This window comes from Ambystoma mexicanum, chromosome 10 (genome assembly GCF_040938575.1).
Source record: "Ambystoma mexicanum isolate Mex_15411 chromosome 10, UKY_AmexF1_1, whole genome shotgun sequence".
In the NCBI taxonomy this organism is placed as follows: Eukaryota; Metazoa; Chordata; class Amphibia; order Caudata; family Ambystomatidae; genus Ambystoma; species Ambystoma mexicanum.
In genome coordinates this window covers 800,956,082-800,984,059 of record NC_090932.1, presented here as the reverse complement: position 1 = coordinate 800,984,059, position 27,978 = coordinate 800,956,082, and the positions used below count along the sequence as shown (strand labels likewise).

The 27,978-nt window shown below is 47.3% G+C and overlaps 1 protein-coding gene across 1 annotated transcript in view; it reads left to right on the top strand.

The window, feature by feature from the left end:
- Positions 1 to 559: 559 nt before the first annotated feature.
- LOC138492933 (uncharacterized) overlaps positions 560 to 27,978 on the top strand; it is an 83,921-nt gene continuing 56,502 nt past the window's right edge. Inside the window, exons 1-2 of the mRNA XM_069620225.1 lie at positions 560 to 865; positions 1,190 to 1,981. Coding sequence (XP_069476326.1) covers positions 718 to 865; positions 1,190 to 1,981 — 940 coding nt within the window. The 5' untranslated portion in view covers positions 560 to 717. The remainder of the gene's footprint in view (positions 866 to 1,189; positions 1,982 to 27,978) is intronic.

The window sequence follows — 27,978 nt, the reverse complement described above, 5'->3', positions numbered from 1 at the left end:
AGGGCATTTATTATTCAATGGGCCTCATTACGACCCTGGCGGTAATCCGCCGTCATTACCGCCATGGCGTAATGAACGTTAACGCCGTGGGATGATGGCGTAAAGTGCGCCATATTAGGACCCATCGCGCACGAGCATTACGCCATGGCGGTAATGTAAACAGCGCCATGGCGGTAATGCCCCCAAAACGGCACCTACCGGCATCGTATGCGGCGCAAGGTGCACCACCGCCACCGCCGTACATAGCGGTGACCGTAGTTAGCGGTCACCGCAATTAGCGGTGACCGTAGATAAGCGGAACCGGAAGTAGCGTCACCGCGGCGGAACGGGAAAGAGCACGGCGGCCATCTTTAAAAACACAATCCATTGCCATCCTCCGAAACCACTGGACATCCGAGCCTGAGACCCCGCCAATACCGGCTTCAACCTTCTACCTGCAGGAAGATGCCTAAAGTTTTGAAAAAAGCCTGTGACCGCCAGCGGCAAGACCGCTTCTCCAGAGAGGAGCTTACCATTCTAGCGGAGACCCTCCAGGAGAACGCTGCAGTGGTATTCTCCAACCAACTGACAAGACCGGCCATATCCAAGAAGAAGGCCATATGGGCACTGGTAGCTCAGCGGGTCAGTGCCGTGGGAACAACACCCCGCAATGTCAAACAGTGCCGCAAGCGGTGGGACGATCTCCGGCTCAGAGTCAGGAGCATACTATCAGCCAACATGAACCTGGCAATGGCAACTGGGGGAGGATCGGAGTCCCCTATAAAATTGCAGCCATGGGAGGAAATCTGTGCCTCCACAATCGGAATGCAGAGCATTGAAGGAGTAGGAGGAATGGAGAGAGGAGCCCCGACATCGGGCGATGCAGGTAGGTGGCTCAAATCAAGGCATGCAAATCTCACCTAAGTCCATTCATGTGAAGTACAATGTTGGCCCATAGTGTGAATGCAACACATCAGCAGGAGACTGCCCACAGATACATCCGATCTGCACCCTGTACACATGCAGCACGCACACCCTAACTGCAGGCACCCACATACCTCCATGCTACTTCCACACAAAAGGGAGACAACTTTTTTCCCCTGCATGAAATGTGCCACATGTACTAACTGATGAGATGCCAGTCGCCACAATGCCCGGCCAATGTCCGCAGACCCATCAATAACACTCTCCCTCCTCTGTCCCACCACAGGCTCAAATTCCGACCTTGAGGAAGAGGACACCACAGCCTCCACACCCACCAAGAGGGCCAGGCCAACTGTGCCAACGCCACAACCCTCCACCTCTGTCGTCCCGAGGAAAACACCACAGCAGGCAAAATCCATGCAAGGGAAACAGGACAGGGCACAGACAGCCACCCCAGCAGGCAGTACAGCAGCAGCAGCAGCAGCAGACATCACACCAATCATGCCCACAGAAGCCACAGCCTCTGCTGCAAGCAGCACAATTGGGGAGACTGCTGCCATTGCTGCCTCCTCCGATAGCGAAGCAGGGATCTTTGAGGAGAGTGATGTCAGAAGCCCCACAGGCCACCCTCATTCCCCCTACCTGTCCCTAAGCAGCCCGCATGCGGATGCCACACAGGGTCAGCCAGAGGATGACGATTGGCCAGCCACTCCATCCCCGCTGCAGGGGCAGATCAGCCCAATGGGAATACCACTGCCATTAGCCATGGGCCAGAATTCCAACCATTCTCTGGAGGCGATTGCCACCCGGCAGCAGCAACTTTCCTCGCTGCTCGAAGAACATGTTGCTGAATGTGGGGGGTCAAGTGCAGCAATGGAGAAATGTGCTGAGACTGTGAAGGCAGCTATAGAGTCGTCCACAAAGGACATCTGCGCGGAACTAGCTGCTGTGCGGCACGCCATCACTGACCTTGTGCAGACAATACGGGCCATGCGTCCAAATGAGCAGGCAGGATCCTCCTCGGTTGCCAGCTCGACACCGAGCAGCCCCATCCGCCGATCGGGGAGGAACCTCCGCAGCACAGGCAGGGGTGCCCCGGGGGCCAGTGGAGGGGGCTGCCAATAGTGGCCGGACAGTGTAGGAATCCTACTACTGACACTGCTGCACAGACCAACTCACACCTTTGTTGGGATTCCAGGGGGGGGGGGAGGGTGGAGGGGGGAGTGGGTGTGTTGGGGTGTGCAGGGGGGTGGCGGGGTGGTGTGTTGGGGAGTTAAGGGGGGAGTTTGGGGGGGTGTGTGTGCAGGGGGGAGGTGGGAGGTGGGAGGGGGTGTGTTGGGGTGTGCAGGGGGGAGGTGGGAGGTGGGAGGGGGTGTGACACGACAGTTCATAGTTCAAATACACTTTTTTCGTTTCAAAAAAGGAAATGTGTGGACATTTTCATTGCGTATGTGTGCTTTATTGGTGTCCAGTCCTCAGTGTGCATGCCCCAGAGTCACACAGTGCCCCAAGTGCAGTCTCCATGCGATGAACACCAGCCGTGTGTGCTAGAAGCAGTGGTTGATGATACTTTGGCGCATGGCACGCCCCTCCTGTGCATCGCCTCCTCCATGTGGTGGCGCCCCTTCTGCACCCTCCTCATCCTCATCCTCATCGTCAGGTGGTTGCAGTTCTGCGTCAGGGGGCAGGGGCACATTCCGTCTGACGCACATATTGTGCAGCATGACACATGCCATGACGATCTTTGCCACCTTCTCATGGCCATACAGGAGTGCCCCACCAGACCTGCTGAGGCTTCGGAACCGTGCCTTCAGGAGGCCGAATGTCTGCTCTATGACCACACGAGTACGTGTATGTGCACGGTTGTAGTCCTCCTCGTGCTGGTTCTGCGGGTTCCGGACTGGCGTGAGGAGCCACCTCTTCAGGGGGTAGGCTGCATCACCTGTATGTAGGCGAGAATGTATGTGTCAGTCATGTTGTCTGATCAGGAACATGATGTCCCACCATGGCTGGCATGGAACTGTTACCTTGGCTCACTTCTACATGCACTAATTGATTCACACTATGCAACCAGTATATGCTCATTGCTGCCATGGCCTGTTTTGCATGCCATCACCCTATGTATGCAGAGGGGTTTTGTGCATTGTGAGTGGCCTTCCTCTGTATCCGTTCTCTGTGTTACTCACAGCCAGGTGGAGTATGCATCATCCCCCCCCCCCTTTCAGCCAGGTGGAGTATGCATCATCCCCCCCCCTTTCAGCCAGGTGGAGTATGCACTGGTACGTCATTCCCATGCCCACTTCCATGACATCGCACTCACCGAGTAGCCAGGATCTTGGTCCTGCATGTCGCTCCATGTAGCGTGGTATTGTGGAGTTCCTCAGGACCATGGAATCATGGGTTGATCCGGGGAATCGGGCACAACAATGTGTGATGATCTTGTTGGAGTCACAGACCATTTGCACGTTGACAGAGTGGAACTGTTTCCGGTTGCGGTACGGTACCTCCATGGCACGTGGAACCACCAATTCCACATGGGTGCAGTCGATGGCACCAATGCAACCGGGTATGCTGGCTAGTGCATGGAAACCCACTTTGGTGTTTGCAATCTCCTGGGCAGTCCGTGGTAATGAGATGTGGTCGTCTGTGTGCTTGAGGAGGGCATCGAGCACTTGGATGAGTGTTCGTGAGAATAATGGTTGTGAAATGCCATGCAGGTGCCCCACTGTGTGCTGGTAGGTGCCTGTGGCCAGGAAGTGGAGTACAGCCACTACCTTCAGTAGGGGGGGGATGGCGGTTGGACTTTCTATCATGCTGACGATGTCGTTGTGTGTCATGTCTACGATGGCGGTGATGGTGTCCCTGTCCAAACGGTACAGGGTGTGGATCTGCTCAGCAGTGAGGTTGTTTGGATTGGCTCTGATGCGTGGGATTGGGGGCTGCCTGCGTGGTGGCACTGGCTGTGCTGGTGGGGCTTGCTGGGCCTGCCTTGCCCTCCTTCTCCTCCTGCGTCTCCTCTGTGCTGCCTGTTGTTGTTGTTGTTGCTGTTGCTGTTGTAGTAGCACATGCATTGCTATCAGGTCCTCCAGCCCCAACATTGCTAGTCGTATTGGCATCATTGTGGAGTGTGACTGGGTGTGGGTAGGGGTGGGGTGTGCTCTTTTTATACTCCCCTGAGTCTGTATTGCCTTCACCTGTGCTGTTTCTGTGCACCTGTGGCAGCTGCATTCACTTGAATTGGCCCTTTACGGTTGGTTCGCGATGGCGTTATTTGCACCATGGCGGTAAGGTACTTAGCGGCCTCATTGATGGCGTTAGGTGCATGTCCGCTTGGGTCGGCATTTGCGTGCCTTTCCGCCATGGCGCTAAGTACGGTGTGGGCGGTCGCGTGCCCGCACCCTTAGCGCAGTTTGCGGCAGCGTTAACTACGATGCCGCTATTGGCATCGTAGTTAACGGTCACGGGTCATGATCGGACCTGGCGGAAAACGATGGCGGTAAGCATTTACCGCCATCGTTTTTCGCTTAGCGCCAGGGTCGTAATGAGGCCCAATATGTTTCTCTGTCCAGGTGAGTCTATTATTACACAGGTTAGTATTATATGAACATTTCAATTATTTAGCAGAATCAGAGCGCTGCAGCTGAAACATACATTTCACAACTGCATGATCACTAAGATTATTTGGGATTCATTTAATATCGATCAGATATTTAGATAGCGTATTTGTCACACAAAGAAACCAATCCACAATGAGAATTGACCATTGGACTAAGCATAATGATTACCAGTCAAAAGGATCATCTCCTAAGTATTATTGAAGTAAACCGAAGTTCTCCAAAAGGGAACTCCAACCTCTGGGTGAAGCAAGACTGGGAATTTCAAAGGAATCACCATCTAGAGCAACTACTCTGTTAACATTTTTTGTCATTACAGAGCCATTTTAAAGATTACTTTATGGCTCATAATCCGTAAGAATTCGGTGTTGAAAGTTAAAATCACCAGCTATGATATAATGGGCACGTGGGTGAGTATATGACTTTTCAACTAAAATCTGTTCTACATAATTTAAAATATGAAATCTTTCAGATCTTGAAGGAGGGTCGTAAACATTAATGATTAATATAGACTGAAATGGAAAATCATAAAACGTAGTTAAGACTGCTGGCAAAGCATAATTATGTGTGTTAGGAAGTAGAAACTCCTTTATTCATAAATTACTCTTAGCTCCAAAAATGAGTCCTCCAAAGGGCCTCCAATGAGGCTTTTGCTTGGCCAATTTCTGAACTATTCAGAATCTATCTAACTGGTAAGGTTGAGTAAGCCACGTTTCCTGCAAAAATTAGGTTATATTCTAATAGTAGCAATTGGCCTTGCAGTTTGGAAATAAAGGAGTTGAAGCCTCTAGTATTCCATGCAATTGTCACATAAGACTTGCACAAAGTAGATTTGATTGTCAAAATCTCCCTCTATGTGACATGAAGAGTTGGAATTAGAACAGGCTCCCTGTGGACCTTTCAAAACAGAGATTATTATCTGGACAATCGTTTCTACTTCCTTGGTGATAAAAATCAAATTCACAGATGCGTTCTGTCCCTTTGTAGGTTCAGTGTTCCGTGGCACATAATTGTCCGGGTATCCTATAGGTTCATAACCCATACGCAAAACGTTTTGAGAAAAGGACAGTAGAAGATCAGCAATAATAGGGGATTGGAAGTGAACTAGCGACCAATTAATATTACACAATGACGTTGGAAGCTCCACAAGCAAGAGATCTCTTCTAGTTATAGAGTGCAATTGTGGAAAACAATGTATCAATCGTCTGACATTCTTGTGATTGAGCAAAGGGCTAACTGAAGATGCAAAGAGTTCAACGATCTTCACCCGATTGCCCTGAGGTTAGCTCATCAATTATATTTTTGATGCTTCTGAATAATTACCCTCCAGGTGAACAGTGAGTGCTTTAGCCAAAGAGTGAATAGGTGAAACTCCCACATCTGCCTCAGCTTCCTTATTTTCAGTCACACCTTGTGGGGCTTGGCTTAAATGATTGCGTGCAGGGTCAGGATATAATATAGGCATAAATGGAGCTTTCTCAGGTTGAACAACCCAGGAATCCAGCGCGCTGGCCTGCTTTGTCCTAGAGGTCAATAACTTGACTCGGTTTGAGGTGGCCACATAAGTAAGGTCAGGAGGGGAAGGAACAGCCAAGGTTTGTTTATGCCCCTTTGCAGCCTTTTGATCTTGCAAAGTAGGAACAAGTAATCCATTTTATTTCTTCTTATTTGGTCTTTTTCATGTTCATTTTCGATTACCTTGCTTAAAATTAACAGAAGCTGCTGTTGAGGAGGCACACTCATGAGGCAGGCTGGCCAGGGCATTTATAGAATTGATTGGCGGGCTCTTATTTAAATCAGTCTCACCCATAGTGTTGAAATCAGAATTTTGCGTGATCAGCTGCAATTCATTAACAGAGGCGGGACATCTAATCTCTGTGTTCCTTTGCTCTTCATATAATCAACCAGTTTCCATGCAATTTGCAATGGTCACATCCACCAGTCTGAGAAGGACATGATTTAATGCATCGTTGCTCTTTGTACATATTATTGCAGAGTGAAAACAAGGCTTTCACAATTATTAGAATTTCAGTCTCCTCATCAGAAGAATCAGTGGATATAGAATTGAAAGAAGCCCCTGGAACATGTGAAGAGACACAAGCACCTTCTGCAATTTGCACTAGGTCAGGCGATTTGCAAAGGCTGAATCCAATTATATTGGCTGATGGGTCAATGATTTGCAATGGGGAGTTTGGGATCAGAAAACCCAAAGACTCCCTTTGAAGGCTAAGGCACATATTAAGGAGAGAGTTATTGTGTATGGGGTGAAGAAAGAAAGATTCAGCTTGATCCTCACTTTCAATAATAAGTTCATGACCTTTATGAGGTGAAAGTCAGCGTTCTTGTGGCTTAAGGAATGCTGTAATCGTTGCTTGCTTATTATCAGCTTTATCGGCACAAGTCTTCATTTTGCCACATTTAGCAGGAACAATTATTTGTGACTTACCGCTAGAGCATTTCTTAGAACCGCCGCTGGTAGCTGGTTTCTGCCGCTGGGAGTACTTTGTAGCTGTTATCTCCTGCAATTTGTGGGCATGTCTAGTACCAAGGTAGAGATCACAGAGACAGACCACGCACTGTAGTCAAACAGCCAAATTGCAAAACTGCACTTGCTGTGCACTTGGATGCGCGTGTGCGATGCACATGATTTCTGTTTTTAAAGTTTTCTGGAAGTAGGAGGAGTCCGCCTCAGCTCAATATCAGAACTGCTTCTGTGTCAGGAGCAAAGAGGAATGCTACCAGATACCTAACAGGACCTGCACTTGCTGTGCACTTGGATGCACGTGACTTCTGTATTTGAAGTTAGCTGGAAGTAGGAGGAGTCCGAAAATGCACTTGCTGTGTACTTGTATGTCCCTTTTCAGAACTCAGTGGGCATGTAGCAAGACATGTTACAACCCATACCCCACCTGATCTCTCCCCGGTATTATGTGGCCTCAGTCTTCAGGCATCTGCATGCAGCACACAATCCACCACCACGAAGCCGTTATTACATTCACATGTGCCAAGGATGACCATATTCACAAGACCAACGGTGATCCTGAGGGTACACATGTCACATGATGGAAACAAGTCATCTTTGGATGGGAAAGGGCTTCTGGTAAACACCCATTTTGTTCAGAGGCACAGTGATTAGTCCCATCTCGCAGGTAATGCGGGATTCTGTTACTACTTCAGAAAGAATGGTGCACCAAGTCCTGTCTTGCTCTACCCCTATCTCGCTAATCTTGTTGGGGTCGTGCAACATGCACCGCATCGTCATCATTGCTGACGGGCTCTGGGCCATGTCTATGGCATGTTGCACAGGCTGTGCAACATGCCATAGACAATTACGGTGTTGCCAAACTTTTCTGTTGCTTACATCAAGGCCCTCCCCATTGTGCATCATGTTCAGATGTGGGCTTTATAATGCAGCCTCTTCTGTGGACTTTGTGGCTTGCACAATGGTGTCAACAACCACCCCAGAAGTGGGTATCCCGCATCACAGTAATAGTGGATGTCTTAGGCGTGCCGAGAGACTTTAGAAAAAGACCTGTTCTCCCCAGACCTTTCCTTGCTTTCCTCTCTTCCTTCTTCAATGGATTCGGCTCCACTTGATGCTAAAAAACTCGATTTCTTCTACCTCCTTATTTCATACTCTCCTCAACCTCTGCGTCTTTTCCATCTCCTGGAGCTGGCGCTTGAGGGCATTTATTACTCGGAGGAGCACTCGTGAAAATGCGGGCTGTGACATGCTATGCAACTTGCTCCCTGAGTTGCACAACGTGCCTGTGTCAATGAAATGTAGGAAAACCACCATCTTCAGTCCAGGTGCCATGGCTGCACTTATTTCTATTTTGCCTTCTGCATCCCCATGTATTTGCTACAGTCCTTCCGGGATGGTGTTCCTGTTTGGCATCTGTTAGTGCCCATGCAGCGGGTCTGACTCTGGGGATGTACCGCCTCTATCTTCTCCTTCTTGCCAGTGTTGTCCTCCGTTGCATGACAGCATCTTGGCCCTCCTTGCAAGTTTGCTGGAATCCTGGTGGTAAATACACCAGGATATCGGCAAACTGTATTACTGTTACTGGCACTTGGTCCAGTGGAATGTCCACTGGATTACGAGTGCCGGTGACGGTGGTAACTCCCCATTCCATAACGAGGCCCTTGTTTTAAGCACAGTTCCCTAATGTGGAGTGTCAAGGATCCAGCTCACTGCATGGTGTGGTGTTCGGGTTGAGCTTTTGTATTATGCCTTTGTGGCTGATTGGGACCACCTGTGCATGATGGATGTGCATTTGGCACCTATTTCCACCTGCTCTTAACAGGAGGTCATTTTGTGAAGCTTTGTGGTGTTTCTGGTGCTAGTTGAGGCAGTAATGGGACTCTGAATTGTAGAGTATTCCCTAGATGCGTTGATTCTGAAGATCGCCTGCAGTGTTTCACGCTTACCACACACGTTATATTTGCATAGTATTTTCTGGCAATACCGCACGAGATGTTGTTGGGCTCTGAATCGTGCGGTGCGGTCAAACATGCAATGTTTGTAGATTCTGCACATTGTACCATTACCGCTGACCTTTGAATGTGGCCCCCTTTCTCTGGCCATTGATTTTGATGTATTTGTATTCCTTTGGTGATTTGTACCTCGCTGCTTTGCATACAGAATGTTTTCGGTTCTTTTCGCCATTTATTTCCTCTATTGGGTAACTAGCGTTTCTAGATTCCATCTCATGATTAATAGCTTGTGGTAACTTTGTAGCCTGCTGTTCATTTCAAGCCTTTTGTAATAAGGAAAATTATAAACACCTGGCAGCATCTAGATTGTAATGAAGTGTCTGTTGGCAGCAGGGATTGCGTTTTTGCTGCTGGTTTATCCACAACTACTCCCCTGTTCAACGCTCACCGGGCATGGCTATTCATGCAATGACAAAGGTTCCTGTCCATTCTATTTCATTCTTGCTTGCATGGGCTGTTGCTCTGATCCTTAATATTCTGACCATTCGATCCAGATATGTGACTATGTAGAAGTCTGCGTGTTAGTCTAGCAGCAGCATTCCAGACACTGTGATTACAAGACAGGCTTTCCCGTTGCTCTCGGTTATGTTGCCTGGAGACAAATATCACCACAGCTTTTGACTTTGACGGGATGCACACATTAATTAATAATAGACCTTTTCTTTTGCTCTGCTATCCTTCACAATTTTAAACGAAGCCATGACTCATCTTATCGCATCTCTATTTAATATAGGCTAATATAGGGTACAGAGATTTGCCATTTGTTTTTAGTAGGATTGCGGACTCAATATGCCTCCCTTTCAAAGAACTGTCAGGCTTTTGAATAGCTCTTTCAACTCCTCAAACTCCAGTTCCTTCCTATCCGGGGTGTGAATGGTTTCTTTTTTTCCCCTGGGAGATTTGCGCTGCTTGCGCAGCCAATCTCCCAAGGGAAAACAAAATAAAAAATGACAAAAAGGTGGGCGCCGCCATAAGGAAAAAGGACTAAGGGCCTGATATCCAGAGCATTTTCCTTTATGGCATTATGCCCAGGAATGTCATTTCACCAAAATGCCAGGGGTAGCGGAAGAGACATCACACGACCCTTGACCTCTGATGACATCACAGGAAGTGATGTCATTTGACCCCATCCCAAAGTGATATCATGGGAAGCGATGGAACACAGCCTTTCACACCTTGACAAAACAGGAAGTGGCATCACATAGCAGTGTTCCTATGTACACTACGCTACGATATCACTATAATGTGATATACTTTTGATACAAGAATGTATCACCATGTGTATATCTTTAACACCATTGTGTATAGGCCCATAATACCAAATTACTGTGAATGTAAGCAGACGTCCAAGGCCAAATGATAATGATGTGTTATTATACAGCACTTACGCTTAAGCGCTATATACAGAACAAATATACCTATAATATCACCCAACCTGTGTTGGTACTCATTTATCAACCTCAGAAGGATAAAATACTGAGTTGGGGTGTTTCAGAACAGACTAAATCAGTGACTCACCCCCTAAAGTGTGCCTGAAAGAAACCTTTAATGAGTCTAGCAATTAATGTATAGAATTCCAGAAAGACAAATATTTTTTATTCCTAATCTTTCTTGTTTAGGGTCACTGCTGAAAGTGTTTCACTTGTGCAACCCCTGTTTTTTTAAGTGGCCTGGGCAAGACAGCCAGCCACTCCATAAACAAAGAGCCACATGACACTGACCACAGCCCAGGAGCTAACATATAAAAAGAAAGACAACGTTTTCTTTCATTTTTTTGTATGGGTAGCAAGGGAGACCACAGGGGTAGCAAGGGAGACCTCAGCGGTCGTAACTGTGACCCCTGGCGGCCCCCAAATGACATCCCTGATTATGCCATCATGAAACGCTTTTGTGAATCAGGCCCTTAGTCCCATTTCCATTTCTATAATGGCATCCGGGATCAGAAGGAGTGCAGGAACCAGAGCACAAACTCCCTGGGAAGTTGGGAGCGACGAGGGGGTAGGGAAGGGTTTGGTTGGTTTAGTGGGTGGGGGTGAGGGGAAGACGCAACAGTGAGAATCTCCATGTTACCTCCACACATAAAAAAAATGGCACCAATGGGGAAGGGCCTCGGGTTGTTGCAGCCAACTGATTGGCTAATGGCCCTTCCCCGGTGCCAATACTGCTTCACATGTTGCCATAAGCTTCTTCCAGTCCTTGTCACTTATTGTTTTCAACTGTTTTAACTGTGATGAAATGATTGCTGGCCAGAAGAAGTACACGGGGCACAAAGGCTTCCATGTGGTATGCCCAAACTTGCACAACAACTTTGTTCACGGTGCAAACATTTGAAAAGCATATTATATAAAACTAGAGAACAAATCACGCTTGTTTTTTCCCAGTACATTTCAACGAATATGTCTTTTCTGATTTAAGTTTGGTGTAGAATGTGGTTTGGTACAAACACAACTACTTCTGCTCATAGAAAACTATGCAGGAATCTTAATAATAATAATAATAATAATAATAATAATAATAATAAAAGTAAAGATAGGATGGCATAACATGTTGACTTCTTAGTAAACTGGAGACTGAAATATGGGTACACATCTCAAATCCTGGGTTTTCCACTTAACCAAATTGTGCAATGCAGGGCAACTCACTTTGCCACTCAGGGTTTTAGTTTCTTCAATTGCGCAAATTGTGGGCACCAAAAAGTGATTCAGTTCACTGTGTCAACCAACAAGCGGAATCATTCAACCCAAATATGTATCATCATGCTCAAAATGCCTCCACCCTAACCCTTCGCCTGCCCCATTTAGGGCCTTCCCTCTCAAGAACTTACAATGATGCACTCAAACAATCAAGGATTGTTGTGTGGGTGGTGGTTCTTCTGCTAAGGGCTACACACTGAGTCTTTGCCTCAGCCTCCCAGACCTTCATCTCCCCCCGGGGCAAGATCAAAGAGGTTTCTGCAAGCTGCCTGTTTAGGAAAGCCCCCGTAGTACAAAGTAACCATAGTGTGAAGTGCCCCCCCATCATATGGTGTACTCCATACTCTAAAGCCACCATCAACAAATCCTATCTTTTCAGTTACAGTGGAGAAGATATCTTGTTTCTTATATCTTGATCTTTTCCCCCAAGTCAGCTTAAAACACTACTTGTCTAGTCGGAATGAGCATCTCTCTGCATAACTGTGGGGGCCAAAGCGCCCTTCACTTTCTCATCACCATATGACACCTTCACTTCTACTCCCTTCACTTCTCCTTGGGTGTCAGATTTGACGAAAATCTTGAATGGCAAAAAGTAAAATGTGTGGGGGCCAGCTTCCTGTCATATGGCCTCCTCTCTCCCTTTGTGGGTGGGCTACTCCTTGATAATGGCCACCCACAATGCCCCTAATTCTAGCTTCAAAGTGGAAGATTGTGGGGGTTTATTAATTGTCTGCTCCACCAGGGGAGATAAAAAGCTCGACTAATAAATCAGGGGTGATTTTATAGCAGTTCTCCCCATGAAAAGGACTATAGTCCACTGAACTGCCCCTCATATTCTCAAGCTGCTGCTGGTGATCGGGGGGCTGGTTCCCTTCTAAATCTGTCCTCCCAGGAAAGGTGAACGTGTGCAAGTCCCAGTAGCAGGGCACACTATATGTGGAGGCCAGCTCTTTAACATAGGGCCCATACCCACTTCATTCTTCCCTGGTAGGTCTAGATGAGGATTCATAGCCTGATATGTTCGCCATTGTAAGAGGATACCCCCACTCTTTCACCAGGAATTGTTCTCTGTTGAGGGGGTTCCCGATGCACCAAAGCTGCCACCAGTCCCTGCGTCAGCACCCCATACCCTTGTCTTTCCTGAGTACAGGTAGATGAGTGATTTGGCCCACCTGATCTGCCCCTGTGAGAGCAGTGAAAGATCCAGTCCGTTTTTTTAAAAAGAAATTGTATACAGCCCCTATGGCGGAAAGTGCCCTGCCAGCTATACATCTACAGACCCCACCAAATCACTCCCATGGGTGGTCATTTTCAGGCTCGGGTTGAGCCACGAATTCTTTGCATCAGGAAAGGGGAAAGCCCTACTGGTGCCAAGGTTTATTTTTGTAAAGAAATATGTTGCTCCAGTCTCCAGCTGCATTTGCTGACACCCACATTTCCACCCGCAAAGCCATAATCTTGAACCTCCTCTCAGTTTCCATGGAAAGTGGTAGATTGGGGAGGGTTATAGCCCAAAGTGATTGATGTGTAAGGTGATCTTTAAGTCCCCTGTAACCCAGCAGGGATTGTTTTTTGAAGAGACAGCCTGTATCAAACCCCAAAGCATTGTGGGCCTTCACCTCTCTTGGGGGATGGTGTATCAGGATGATGTGCCTCCCCCAGTCTGCCTTCAAGAAAAAGTGAAAGCCCACTCATGCCAATTCCATGTATTTGTTTTTACAAATTGTGATCCCACCACAAAAATAAAACACATTTGGGGGCTAGCCACTTGCCTTATGGCTTGAACACCCTAGCCCCACAGTCTTACAACATGCATCTTTCTTGGGACCATATCATGGGGTTATAAATAATCTAATTTGCTCTACGAGTGAGCTGAACATCCCCACAGCCTACCATAGTTTGTCTTATGAGGTAACACTTCCCCCCCATACAGGGCTTGCATCCATGTCCTACAGCATGATTTGCCACTGGAGCACCCAGTCTTGCTCCTCCTGTGACGATAAGAAGTGCCTCATCATATAAAGTATGGTAGGAAGAGAAGGACACACCATCAGACACAGACCGAGATTCATGCCAGTGACACTCCAGGCGATGGAGAGCCCTGCGCATCGAGCGAAGATTCTGAGAAAGCCAAGGCTGAGAAGGCTTACAAGAAGGAGTACATTTTGAAAGAAGATAGAAGGTGTCAAGAGAAGTAGAAAGAGAAGCAGAATAAACAGAGACAGTGCCATCCATCGAGAGAGCTGCAAAAGCCGAGTGAGATGGGAGAGTAGAGATACAAGAAGATACAAAGAGAGGGGTATCGAAGGTACGAAGATCTTGACAAAAAAAAGAATGGGTAAGACCAGGGGTGTTAAATAAGTGTCACAAACTGGGGGATAAATAGAAAGTAAGAGCAAGTGATGATCCGATGAGTAAATAGGGCAGATCGAGACCTCCGAGGTAGACATTGACGAGGTAAAAATAAGATCCAAGGCGGATCCCGAAATATAACAAGGGAGAGTAGGAAGTGGAGAGAGACAATTGGAGTCGATAATGGCCAGAAATGGAGAAGAAGCATGGCTAGAAGAAAGATGCAGATTGAAGTCACCCAATAACAAAAAGAGATTTGAACAAGGTAGAACAACACACAGTAAAGCATCAATGTCGTCACAGAAAGTGGAAAGAGGGCCAGGAGGACGATAGAGCAGAAGAAAGGTCACAAGACAGGACTTAGAGAAAATAGAAAGAGAGTATTCAAAAGAAGTGAAAGGTTGTACCAAGTCGGAATTAGGATGAATCATAGAGGAGAGCCAGTGATGAATCCAAGTACCCTCTCCACGACCCAGGGGTTGTTCTAAGACCATGATTTATTATCTTCTTAGGGGACATAATTATTATTCCTCAGAGTAGTTAATGGTTGTCCAGGCATGCTCTGGATAGCACATCATCCTTTGTGTTTTCGGCTCCCAGACATAACCAGACCACAAAATCCAAATTAGTAATAATCTGAACCGGTTGGGTTTGCTGCTAGTTCATGGCCTTATGTTTTTTTTAGAAACCTTAGGTTCTGGTGTAATCTTTTCTGAGGTAGTAAGCTTTTGGGAGAAGTACATGAGGGGATAATGTTTGCGAACCTCTTGATGTGTCACAAGACTCCAATGTCATAATATGAGGCATCAGCTACAACTGTGAGTGGTAGAGAGGGGTTGTTGTGCAGATACAATACTGGAAAAAGTGGTAAACCGTCTTTTTCGTAATTGTTTAAAAACACATTGATAGGGGAGGTCATCTGATTCTTCTAATGATACAAATCTTCATTTAAATTTTAAAAGAGCCTTTCAATGTAATCCATTAACTAGGTGTTACACTAACAAAACAATGCACTAGAAATTGCAATCTATGTTCAGAATAAATCAAATTTAAAGGCCTGACCGACCATGAAACGAACAGGCAATAGAGGGGAAGACTCACTACAAATAGAAAACAGGAGAATCAGACTTCAAAAACCAAGGCAGCATATGTTAAGGTACGTTATGGTTTTTCAGATAACACCCTGACACCTCCGCAGTAGCCTCTTAGCACCAGATAACCAACAACTGTCCTTCATCACAAAACATCAGAGTTGTTTTAGATAGTACAGATATAGGTCTTAAGTGCTGTTCTGAAATGAAGATCATATTTGGTGGCAGCTCATACTGAAAAGGTACAGTCTTCCGTTGAATTGAGTCTAGCATTAGAGATTTCAAAGAGTGTAGAGTTTGCAGATTTCAAGGAGCAAGGGGGAACGTATTGTTTACATTTCTCCAGATAAAAGAGGGGAGCAATGCTGGTGTGACATGGTAAACTCTGTGCCACCTAAGTAGAAAGCAAGAGGCAGCATTCAGAAGCCCAAGAAACTATTTCCTGAGGGACCTTGGAAATTCCAAGTTGGGCCTATTTGTGTAGTCCAAAATAGATAGGATATGGCCTATAGGTATTTGGACGATACTAGTGAAATTAAGAGAGGGAACAATTGTTCTTAAGTGTCTAAAAGTGTGAAAACATCTTTTAACAACTGTGCGCATCTGAAGTCCAGTGGTGAGTACTGCATCCAGAAGGTTTGCCACCATAGGTGCCCAAATAGGAAAAGGTCACAGTTCAGCAGCCCAGAGGTCGAAAGAAAACAACTCCTCATGGTTACCCAAGACCATGACCACAGCCTTGGCTGGGTTCATCTTCAAGCTGTTCTACATATTTAGCTGCACCAAGTTTAAATGCTAGCTGTGTGTCATCAGCATAATTATATGCTGTGCCAGAAGATCTGCTAATTAGTTTCATTAAGGGACTAATATAGATATTAAATAAATGTGGGGATAAAGAAACCCCTGTCAGATCCAACACTTTAATGGCCAAGCTTTAGAGTTCAACGGGAGCAATGTGGCCACCTGTGGCCGGCTAGTGAAGAAGAATTTTAATCTGTGCCTTTAAAGTCCAGTTTGGTGGGTCTTGAGAGTAATGTTTTGCAAAGCACAATGTCAAAATCAGCGGACAAATCCATTAGGACCAGGGCCCCAGTTCTACTCTGCTCTGCCAGGTCATCTAAGAGCTGATGACTGCCTCAGTTTCCATAGAAGAGCTTAAAATGTGACTGAAGTGGTTCCAGGAAGTAGTTTGTCTCAACAAAAGAATTTCGTTGTTGTCCTACCACTTTCTGTGTTTAGCGCTATAGAAGGTTAGAAATTGGGAAAATGTAAGAGAGGTCAGATGGGTTAACTGAAGGAGGGGCCTGACGGAGTCGGTCGAGGGAGGCAGAAATTGGGGGTGTGTTGGAAAAGGAACGCAGGGGAGCATTAACCTGATGCTCGGCGGCAGGGAAGATGGTGGCCTGTCGCTTCTGATGAGGCTCGGAGCACAGGCTTTACCATGATGTAAAGCCCTGTTCCAAGCTTTCTGATTGGTTCGTAGGCGCCTGACCCCCCGGCCGGGGTGCTAATTAATGTTATACATTGTTGTTAACTTAATGGTTTGAACTTGACAGTACCGCCTTAGGGCTGTTTTGCATCGGAAAAGGCAACACAGTCTTAGTGACTGTGTTAGTACGTTACTAGCAATTTCCAGATGGATTTTCAAATTCACTGAAAAAAATAGTAATGTCGCTACAAAGCAACTCTGATGGAATAATCTCATTCTTTTCAGCAGTGGGGCTGTGCAATACAGTTCTCTGTGTGTTTCCTCTCTAAATCAGTCCATGTTGGTATTATTAATATTGCTCGTTGTATAATCAATTTTTAGAGTGTCTCGTAAAAAGCCTGTGTAGCTTTTTTTGAAAGGTCATAAAATGTTAAATTTTCCTTTTCTCTTTTTTGGCATGATTCAGTTCTAAATTTGGGGGTTATCAAGACTCTTATTTAGCCAGTCCAGAGAGTGGTTATATTTGAGAGTGGCATCAAGCTTAAAATAGTTGTATTGATGACTATATGATATGATAAGTCATTTATAACGCCCCTATACACAAGTGTTTCTAGGCGTGACAAGACAAGGGACGGAAGACAAAGTGAGGCCAAAACAAACGATCTTATTAAGCCTTGTGACATTCAGATTGTACAAGTAAAACAGCGCCAGTGAGGGGGGGAGGCAGAGGAGGAAGTGCCAGGGAGAGGGAGGCAAAATGCGATCAGGGCAGCAATGCTCTGAGTAAGTGCATCCAGGGCAGCGCAGCTCTGGGTAAATGCATGCCGGCAGGGGACTATAGAGGTTACAGTTACAGCCCGAGGTGCATGGTGGCCCATAAGCATTGCAGGGGAGACTGATCATGGAAGAGCCAGGTACCATTATGCTTAGAGGGTAGCCAAGCAACCAGCCGGTGCAGTAGACAGGTAGGTCAACAGTGGAGGGAGAATAGGAAGGTCTAGAGCTTCTTTCCGGAGCTTCAGGTGGTCCTGCTCAAGTTTAAGATGGGCAGGGAGGCCATTCCAGAGTGGAGGACCTGCAGAGGAGAGATATCTACCCCCCAATCTCTGCCTAGCGAAGTGTCTGACCCTCAGAGAGTTGGAGGTGGTTGAGCGATGGGCTCAAAATGGAAGGTATTTTGGAAGAGAGATTTGGATGTAGTGTGGGCCCCGGACCCAGGAAGCCTTTCGGACGATGCAGACGGTCTTGAACCTGATACTTGCAGCCACGGAGAGCCAGTGGCGAGATTTCAGTGCTGGAGACATACAGTCCATGGGCTTGAGGCCAAGGATAATTCTTGCAGTCCTATTCTGGATTAGTTGCAGAGGGCCGAGAGTAGAGGAAGGCAGATTGAGAAAGAGTCTGTTGCAGCAGTCTAGCCTGGAGAGAATCAGGACTCTGGAGACAGTGACCTTCTGGGGGAAAGTGAGAAAAGGAAGAATAACTCTGAGGAAGTGCAGCTAGTATTGGGACTTTAAGTAAAAAAGAAAAGGTCAGGCGCACACTCTAATTCCCAGTCTTTTTAATCCTCAAACTAGTAATAACTGTGTTTGATCCCAGCAATGTTAAAAAATAACAGGGTTAAATCCCAACTGCCACAAAATGTTTAAAAAGAAATATACCCGGGTTAAATCTCAACTGCCAGTTCAAATGCACAATAGTTCTGCTCCTCCAAGTACTTTCGAGTGTCCAGCTCTCTCTGTGTTTATATTCAGCTGTTGCCAATTGCTTGTTTAATTACAGTCTCAAGGAATTCTGGTCTTTGTAGTGATGCCATAATGTTTTGTTCAGGAGACCAGGAACTAACTGCCCTCCAAACACACACATCTTACCCAAAATTGGGGGAGGGGGAAAAACCATGATTATGGCTCTTCAAAGTGAGGGCATGATAAACCCCGGTGCTGCTGCCTCCAGGACCCGGGCTTCCTGCAATATTAAGTAAAAAAAAAAAGGTCAAGCGCGCACTCTAGTTCCCAGTCTTTTTAATCCTCAAACTAGTAATAACTGGGTTTGATCCCAGCAATGTTAAAAAATAACAGGGTTAAATCCCAACTGCCACACAATGTTCAAAAAGAAATATACCAGGTTTAAATCCCAACTGCCAGTTCAAATGCACAATAGTTCTGCTCCTCCAAGTACTTTCGAGTCTCCAACTCTCTTCAGGGAGGCTGTGTTTATATTCAGCTGTTGCCAATTGCTTGTTTAATTACAGTCTCAAGGAATTCTGGTCTTTGTAGTGATGCCACAATGTTTTGTTCAGGAGACCAGGAACTAACTCCCCTCCAAACACACACATCTTACCCAAAATTGGGGGAGGGGGAAAAACTATGATTATGGCTCTTCAAAGTGAGGGCATGATAACACCCGGTGCTGCTGCCTCCAAGACCCGGGCTTCCTGCAACATTAAGTAAAAAAGAAAAGGTCAGGCGCGCACTCTAGTTCCCAGTCTTTTTAATCCTCAAACTAGTAATAATAGGGTTTGATCCCAGCCACCTGCAAGAAAAATTAAGTACGAATAATACAAGTACCATAATCCTTAGAGTCAATTAACTTGCCACACCTGAAAAGGAAATGAAGACACGCCTGAAAAAGCGGAGGAGAAGCTAATGCAGGAAAACTTGACTGGTAACAGAGAGCCTGCCTTGTCACCAATTTTTAAACTAGTATTGGGACTTCTTAGCAAGGACCGAGATGTGAGGATAGAAGGAGAGACTGGAGTCGAAGATGACACCAAGTTTTTTTGCCTCACAGGAAGATGAAGGAAGAGGGCTCAAGGAGGACGGCCAGAGTGAGAGGAGGAAAGCTGGAACAGGGGTCCCAGTGAGAAGGATCTCTGTCTTATTGGCATTAAGGCAGAGATAGTTGGAGGCACACCAATCCTGAACCGTGGAAAGACAGCCAGGAATGTGCGTGAGAAAAGAGGAGGCTGAGAGGAGCTTGGTAGAGAGTTGGGTGTCAACGCATAACACTGAAGCTAAAGGATAAAGTAGAGATCAGATGGGCCATAGGGGCCAAGTAGACATTAAAGGGCCAGGGAGAGAGGTTGGAGCCCTGGGGTAGACCACAGGTGGAGAGGGAGGTGGTGGAGAGAAAGGACCCAAGTTGGACCTTGGAGGGCCAGTCCGATAGGAAGGAGCTCAACCACTCCAAGGCCTGGTTCCTGATGCCCAGGTTCTCACGGAGTTGATTGATCAGGATGGAGCGATTGACTGTGTCAAAGTCAGTGGAAAGTACAAGGAGGATGAGGACCGAAGGAAGGCTGGAGTCAAAATTGGAGAGCAGATCTTCATGGGTGTTCAGGAAAGCAGTTTCCATGCTTCTCGCTGCCCTGAAGCCAGACTGATGGTCATGAAGGCAACCAACAGATTCTGTTTGGAGACTAAGCTGGGAAAGATGGCAGATTTTCCTGGAGATTGCCCAGGAAAGGAGTGTTAGGGATCGGGTGATAGTTTGCCAGGCAGTTAGGATCAGCAGAAGGGTTTTTAAGTAGGGGGTGCACAAGGGAGTGCTTGAGGATCAAGAGGAAAGATCCAGTTGCGAAAGAGAAATTGCAGAAATTAGCCAAGGCTGGAGCGAGGCTCTCAATGTGGTCCTTGATGGTTCCAGAGGAGCAGGGCAGCACCTATTTGGATGACACTTTCATAGGTCGGACTTGTCTGCAAACCTTGTCAAGTGTTGTCAGGGAGAAAGAGGAGAAGGAGAGGGACCTAGAAGGGGGCCAGGAGAGGTAGAAGGAGAGGAAGAGGAAAGCAAGGACAGGATGTCCTGAGTTTTAGTGGTGAAGTGAGCAACCAGAGCTGTACAAAAAGCCTGGCAGGGAAGAGGAGAGGTGGAGGCTGCAGCAGGACTGGCCAGCTCCTTGCAGATTTTAAAGCATTTGGCCGTGTTGATAGAGGCAGCAGAGATGCAGGCTTCGATGTGGACTCTCATCTTGGACAGAATCCGTATTGACTTTGGGGCAGGTCAGTAGGCCACATTGTGAGGATGTTCTCTCAGCCCTCACCTTCTTCTCAGCCACTCTGCACTTGTGTTTCAGGGTGGCGAGGTAAGAGTCATACCACAAGTTGCACTTGGAGGTAGGCTTCAGTCGGATTCTCATGACTGGGGCAAGGATGTCCAGAGTGTTGGAGATAGAAAGATGCAGGTTAGAGAGAGCTGTGTCAGAGTGTGTCAGCCACAGAAGCGGGGGGAACAGAGAAAGAAGCAGCAAAGGCATCCACTGATAGTGGCAGTGCTCGGGGGGGGCTTTGTCTGAGAGACAGAGCATTTCAGGTGAGAGGAAAGCAGAAAGCGGTCAGTCCAAGAGAGGGGAGAGGTGAGAGGGTAAGAGAGGGGGATGTCTGAGGAGATGAGAACATCCAAGGTGTGTCTGGCAGAGTGTGTCGGACCAGAGGGTAGAATGGAGAGAGAGTGTCGCAGAGGTTGCAGAAGAGCCAAGAGGAGGGATTAGAAGCATCCAGGTAGATGTTGAGGTCTCAGAGGAGGAGAAGTTGAGAGTTAGAGGCAAGGAGAGAAGAGGAGATGTCAGTCTACTCTGAGAGGAATATGGCAACCTGGCCAGGTGGCCTGTTGATGGTGGCCACAGTTATAGAGAGGCTGGGAGAGATGGAGAGCCTGCAGACCAGGTTTTCAATGGAATAGTAGGTCTGCATAGGAATGACAGAAGCAGGAATCCACTCCATAAAGATCAGAGCTATTCCACCTCCAGGTTGGTTGGTTCTGGTCTTGGAGATGATTGTGTAGCCATCAGGGAGCAGAGTGTAAAAACTCGTGACAGAGCTGGCTGTGAACCATGTCTCAGTGAGAGAGAGGACATCCAGGTCAAGTTCTCCGATGAGGTGGCAGATGTCAGAGGAGTGTTTGACAGCAGAGCAAGAGTTCAGAGTAGCAGCGTAGAGCAGGTTGCCACTTTGAAAGACTTCCGGGGCAGGGTACAGGCATGAGGTACACCCAGCTGAAGTGTTAGAGGGGCCCGTGAGTGGGCAGAGGTGGTAGCAGGAGGAGGCAGAGTAGTCAGAGAGGAGGAAAAAGGTGCCAGAGAGGTGGCGAAGAAGGGGTGGCAGAGCATCCCGACAGGTGCTAGTAGGAGTAGCAGAAGGAAGGAAGTTGATAAGACATGGGAGACGCCTATCGAAAAGGAGGGGATTGGGCTGAGGGCCCTGGACCAAGACGGTGGCATTGAGATAGACATTAATGATGATCTTGGAGTTGGGGAAGGAGGCCAAGAGGACCACCCACCGGTGCCACCATTAATGGGAGAGGAAAAGATAGGAGATAGAGCCGAGACCATGTGAGGGGTCCATAGGTCTGGTGAGGGGACACAAAGATGACGTCAGTGAGAGTCTGTCTGGAGGAAGCACTGGTGTAGGTATCAGCAATAGGGAGGCCTGGGTTGGAGACCAGGATGCCCCTCTTGAACCTCTTCCTCCCAGACTTAGTGAGAGGGGTAGGATAGGAGATAGAGTAGCAGTTAGAGAAGATGGGAGAAAGAGAGAGCACCATAGGGGGTGCGAGGAGGGTAGTGGAGCGAGAGGGAGAAAGGATAGTGCCTCACAGCGCAGGGAGCACAGAGGAGGTGGGGGCTACACAAGGGAGCACACCAGGAGGAGTGGGCAGGTGACACACAGAATACAATGGTACCCCCAGCGGAGTAGGGACCTGGAACATGGGAGAAAACACAATGGACACAGAACACAGTACAGTAACCAAATGGATGGGGACCTAGATTGTGGGAGAAAAACTTGATGGAACACAATACACAGCACAACAGTGACCAAGTGGATGGGGACCTAGAGCATGGGAGAAAAAAACAAATGGAAAACAGAACAATAACGTTTTTTAACAGTTCTCTGTGTCACTCCTTGTTTTTGTTCAGCATCCATGAAACTATGGTGGTGTGGTGGGATGAAATCTCTGTTTATGTCCAACATCCAGTCAGTGGACAGAGTCAGATGTTCGACCAGCTAGTGCTGACTAAGCAGCTAGCCTGCCATGCAAGGAGACACACCACCATCTGTGTTCTTTGCAAGCCCTTGGACAGCTCTGATTCCATGCAACCAGTAGCTATCTCTATTCCTGAATGACATAGAGGTGATGGGAGGTACCGGTTATAGCCTGGGCAGAAAAAGATGATGCTGCTCAAATGGCACTATGGGTGGAAGGTCAGAGGGTATTTGCTGGACTGATAGAAGTACTGCCACCTAACCGAGAAGAACATGTCATGGCATTTACAGAAGACAAGTGGAGGCTGAACCAGCCCTTTGCAGGCAAAGAAAATGTTATACTTAAGCAATATGACCCGAGTGGCAGGGGCATTACCGACTCAGGTAATGCCCTGGGGCCCATAGTTATAGGCCCGATCGAAGCGAGGGCCTTAACGAAGGCCCCGGAGCATTACCTGAGTAAGGTAATATTGCTATTAGTACCCCGGCCCGCATTATGTGCGTGACCGGGGCACTAAAGGCATTTTTTTCTGTCCCAAAAAGCCGTGGCGTTTCGGGACAGAAAAAAATAAAAAATAAAACGACCAAGAAAATGGCCGCCGAGAAAGGAAAAACGGGAGTCTGTTTTCCCTTTCCATGTCGGCCATCGGGAGCGGATGCGCTGGGAACACAACTGTTCCCAGCGCTTCCGCTCCCGAAAAAAAAAAGAAGCAGAAGGTAAGTGGGGTTGGGAGGGCAGAAGGCAGGGGAAGGTTGAAAAAAAAAATGTACCTGCGTCCCTGCTAGGGGACAATGGAAGCCTCCAGCCGTGTCTCTCCACTCTGCTGGAGCCTGCTATCATTCCCTAGCGGGGACGCAGCAGCAAAAAGGTAAGTGGGGCGGGGAGGGCAGGGAGGGAAGAAAATAAAAAAAAAGAAAAAGCTTACCCGAGTCCCCGGCGGGGGTGAAGGCAGCCTCTCAGCCGTGAGGAGGCTCGGAGCGGGGATGGCCCCGCTTCGAGCCTCCTCATTGGCTGAGGGGCTGCCACGCCCCTCGCCGGGGACAAAGGCCGTGGAATCCCAACAGAGGGATTCCCGGCCTGGTAATGATTCGGCGAGGGCCAATCAGAATGGCTCTTGCATTCTGATTGCACCCTCGCCGGGTACTAATAGATAAGATCAATTCTATATCAATACTCAAAGGTGAGCACAAGTCAGTGAACGCTTGTGGTGAATCATACAAGAAACACTGCCAACCATCAAGAAAAGTGCTCATTTGCCAAAGGGTCATCAATAGCAGATTCACTGAACATTGCTTGTGCAATCGAGAATAGAAAAGTGCACAAAAGGAAAACAGCTAGAAAACAAGTACTGTCTCATAAGCTGACTAAATTGATGCCATGATTTGCAACTTAAAGGCGGGCTATGAGGCAAGCGCTGAGAGAAGAAGCAAGACCAAAAAGCCAAGCATGAAGTATGAGGACAGGAGTACCCGCTATTGTTGTGACTGCAAAAACCAGGCTGCCAATGTGTCCTCAGAAAAGCAAAGAGTGTGCCGCCTGTGGCAGAGTTGGCCACTTTGCCTAAGTGTGCTGGCAATGACCAAGTCACAAGCTGCGATCACTAGAGGAAGCTATCACTAGGGCAATGACAGTGAAGACATTGATCAAGAGGTTTTGATCCTGGACGTTGAAGAATGTCGGTGGTCCAAACCCCATTCCATTGTCAGAGTAAACAGGAATGATTCTGAATTTTGACAGATAGCGGCTTGTGCCTGAAAGTAATTCTCTTAAATGTGTTCAAAATCATAGTCATCAGAAAACCCTGCAGATGAAGAATGTCAATTTACCTCCAGGGTATGTGGTGGCTGCAAGCCAACCCGATGGGCTACAGGCTTTACACTCTTGAATGCAGAGGAATCACACAGCGTCAGAGAAAGGCTGCCCTGAACACAGAAGACTCAAGATTCACGTGATTCTCTGGAGTAGAGAACAAGTGATTAGCTTAGAAGGGGAAACCTGGAAAAGACATTATAGAGCAGCACACAGATGTCCTCCAAAATGTGTAGGATGTGTAAAGAGGTTCATACACAATATACAGTTGTTCCCATCAAACACATGGTCAGACTTGTGCCTTTAAATGCCAGGCAAGCTCTCAAGAACTTGATACATGACTTCGAGAGAGAAGGGACCATAGAACCTGATGACGCTACTGATCGGCTGATCTTGCTGGTCCGAATAAAGAAAACCAATCCAGGCAAACTGCAGCTATGTGTGGACCTCTAAATTCATAATGAGGAGGTTAGCATACATAGTTACTCCATGCCCAGCAACTCTGAGTTAGTGCTAATATTAAACACTGCCGCTGTTTTCACCAAGCTGCATGTGTGTAATGTATGTTATTAAATTCAAATGCGGATGAATAAGCAGCCCAAGTTACTCACAGTCTTCATTACCCCCTTGATCACTTTAATCACGTTCTACTTTCCTCCGAGCTCACACTCTCTACCACTCAGGCCAAGCCACCTCCAACACTGCCACCTACCTTCTCGGTTATCCGACCCATGAAGCGTGTGTCAGGAGAGGCTTTTGCCGCCACTTTCTCTCCCCTCTCCCCCTTTGGCTGACACACCCTGACACAGCCCTTTCCATGCTCCACTCTGCTATATATGATATTCTTGATGTTCTTGCCTCTGTCATGAAGATCCGCCTGAAGCCCAAAGCCAAGTATGACTCAGACCTCGTCACCCTTAAACGCAAGTGCAGGGTGGCTGAGAGGAAATAGCTTGCTTCCAGTACATCCTCTGACAAACTGGCTTGCCGCCTGCTCCAGAGGCAATACCGTCTCTCTGTCCGCACCAAGAAAAGAGCCCACATCCAAGACCGTGTCTCTGCGGCATCTACCAACTCGGCCGAACTCTATAAAATCTAAAAGGAGCGGGCCAATCCTGTTGCAGTCTCTACCTCTCATGACCCTCCCAGGCCAATTGCACAGTTTTGGCTTCTCATTTCATCTCTAAAACTCAGGTCATCCTGGCCTCTCTCTCTTGCTCTACCCCTCCTCCCTCTACTCCCTGCTCTTCCTCTGGCCCTTCTTCGGTCACCTCTTCTCTCTCCTTCTCTGCCTTTCCCCTGTTCTCCCCAGATGAGGTTTCTAGACAAGTCCGATCTATGAAAGTCTTGTCAAAACATGGTCACCCCTGTTCCTCCAAAACCATCAAGGACCACATTGACACCCTGGCTCCTGCTCTGGCTAACTTCTGCAACCATTCCTAAACCACTGGAGTCTTCCCTTCCCCCCTGAAACACCCCCTTGTGCACCCTCCTCTTAAGAAACCCTCTGCTGACCCGTCCTGCCTGGCTAACTATTGCCCAATCTCCATCACTCCTTTCCTGGGCAAACTCCTGGAATAGCTGGCCATCTCCCAGCTTAATCTTCACACTGAATCTGTTGGTTGTCTCCATGACCATCAGTCTGGCTTCAGAGCTGCCAGAAGCATGGAAACTTCTCTTCTGAACATCTGTGAAGACCTGCTCTCCAACCTCGATTCCAACACCCACTGAGCCCCCATCTTACTTGATCTCTCGTCTGCCTTTGACATGGTCAACCATACCATCCTGCTCAACCATCTCCGTGATAACCTGGGTATCACACATCAGGCCCTGGCTTGGCTGACTTCTTTCCTCTCCGATTGACCCTCCCAGGTCCAACTTGGGTCCTTCCTCTGCTATATCTCTGTCTCTGTGGTGTTCCCCAGGGGTCTAACCTCTCTTCCTGGTTGTTCAACCAATACCTTGCACTTCTTGCCCACCGCATTTCCACTCTCTGCTCCAACTTTCAGTGCTATGCGGATGACAGCTCATTTTCAGGCTCCCTACAACCACCTTCTCTCAACTCTGACTGTCTGTCTGCTATCCAGGAGTGGTGTACCGCTAATGATCTCTGCCTTAATGCCAGTAAGATTAAGATTCTCCTCATTGCACACTTGCTCCCCCCTTTCCTGTCACTCTCTGGCCAGCCTCTCTTGGCCCTCTTCCTGCTCCTACCTGTGAGGCTAAAAACCTTGGTGTCATCTTCGACTCCACACTCTCCTTATCTCCTCACATCTTTGACGTCTCTAAGAAATCAGATTTCTTTCTACGGCTGGGGGCTCCCTCTGGAACAGCCTCTCTGCCTCTCTTAAACTTGAGGAGAACCATCTCCAGTTCTGGAATCACCTCAAGACCTTTCTCTTTGCTTCTGCTTTCTCTCCTCCTCTCCCATGAAGAACTCGTGGCCGAAACTGTAACTGCACTGGTCACCTGGTTACCCTCTGTTCTTGTCCCAGGCCCCCCTGCCAGCTGCACACTGGCACTGCCCCCCTGACAACCCTTGCACTTGGGGGCCCTGTTTCTGTATCCCTACAGCCCCTTACCAGTACTTGACACCTGACGTCTGCACTTACCTTTGCACTTGCCACCAGCTGGCCGCACTTCTTATTTATTGTTTTTATTTTACTGTTTATCCTATGTACTGCACTGCCCCTCCCCCTTTCCCCTCACACTTTTCCCCTTCCCCCGACCCCACACTTGCACAATCTCAATGTCACCTGGCCTAGTAAGATAGTTGTCTTTTTCTTCCCTCTGTCCCCCCTCCCTTGCCTCGTCGCGCCTTGAAACGCTAGTGTATATGCGGGTTATAAATGTCATATCATATCATATCATATCATATCTTTGGAGTGTACAGATATATCCACATGCCATTTGGCCTCTCCAGTGCTGCTTCTGTTTTATAGAGGATGATGGAACATTTTCTATACAATGTAAGAACATTTTTGAATTTTCAAGATAAGAACAATTAGCGAACTGAGAACGAGAATAAGAGAACACCTAGCGAATATTGGTAAGCAAGATCCTACATTTCCAGTGGCCCAACATTGGCAAGACACACATCAAATGAACAATAAACAATACATTAGATTCATTGGATTAAGGAAAATACAATTAGGTAAAAGAGAGTAAGACAAGATATTCTGCCTAGGGCAAATGGAAGCCAGAATAATTTGTCAAATGCAGGCCACTGAATTTGGCTTGAACTTAGATAAGGAAATGGGGATCTTTCTATAAATAAATAATGTAGAGATGGCCAAGAAGTAAGAGGGGAAAAACTGACATGTTGCATAATTTTACTGAGTTAAGTGAAAGATCACTTTGCAGAATATAAAACATCAGTGTTTAACACAGATTCTAACAATCAACAAAAACTTTATACATGATTCACTACAATTATCAAGTTCTTGCAGCACTTCTGTTAATAATCGTTTGATATATGTGCAGGCACCCTTTAAGAAGCGTTGGAGTAAATGGGGATATATCCCCTATGCATTACATAGAATGTTGATACATGGTTAGGAATATATACAAACTTTCAATTAGGGTGCACAATTCTAATATGAAAACGT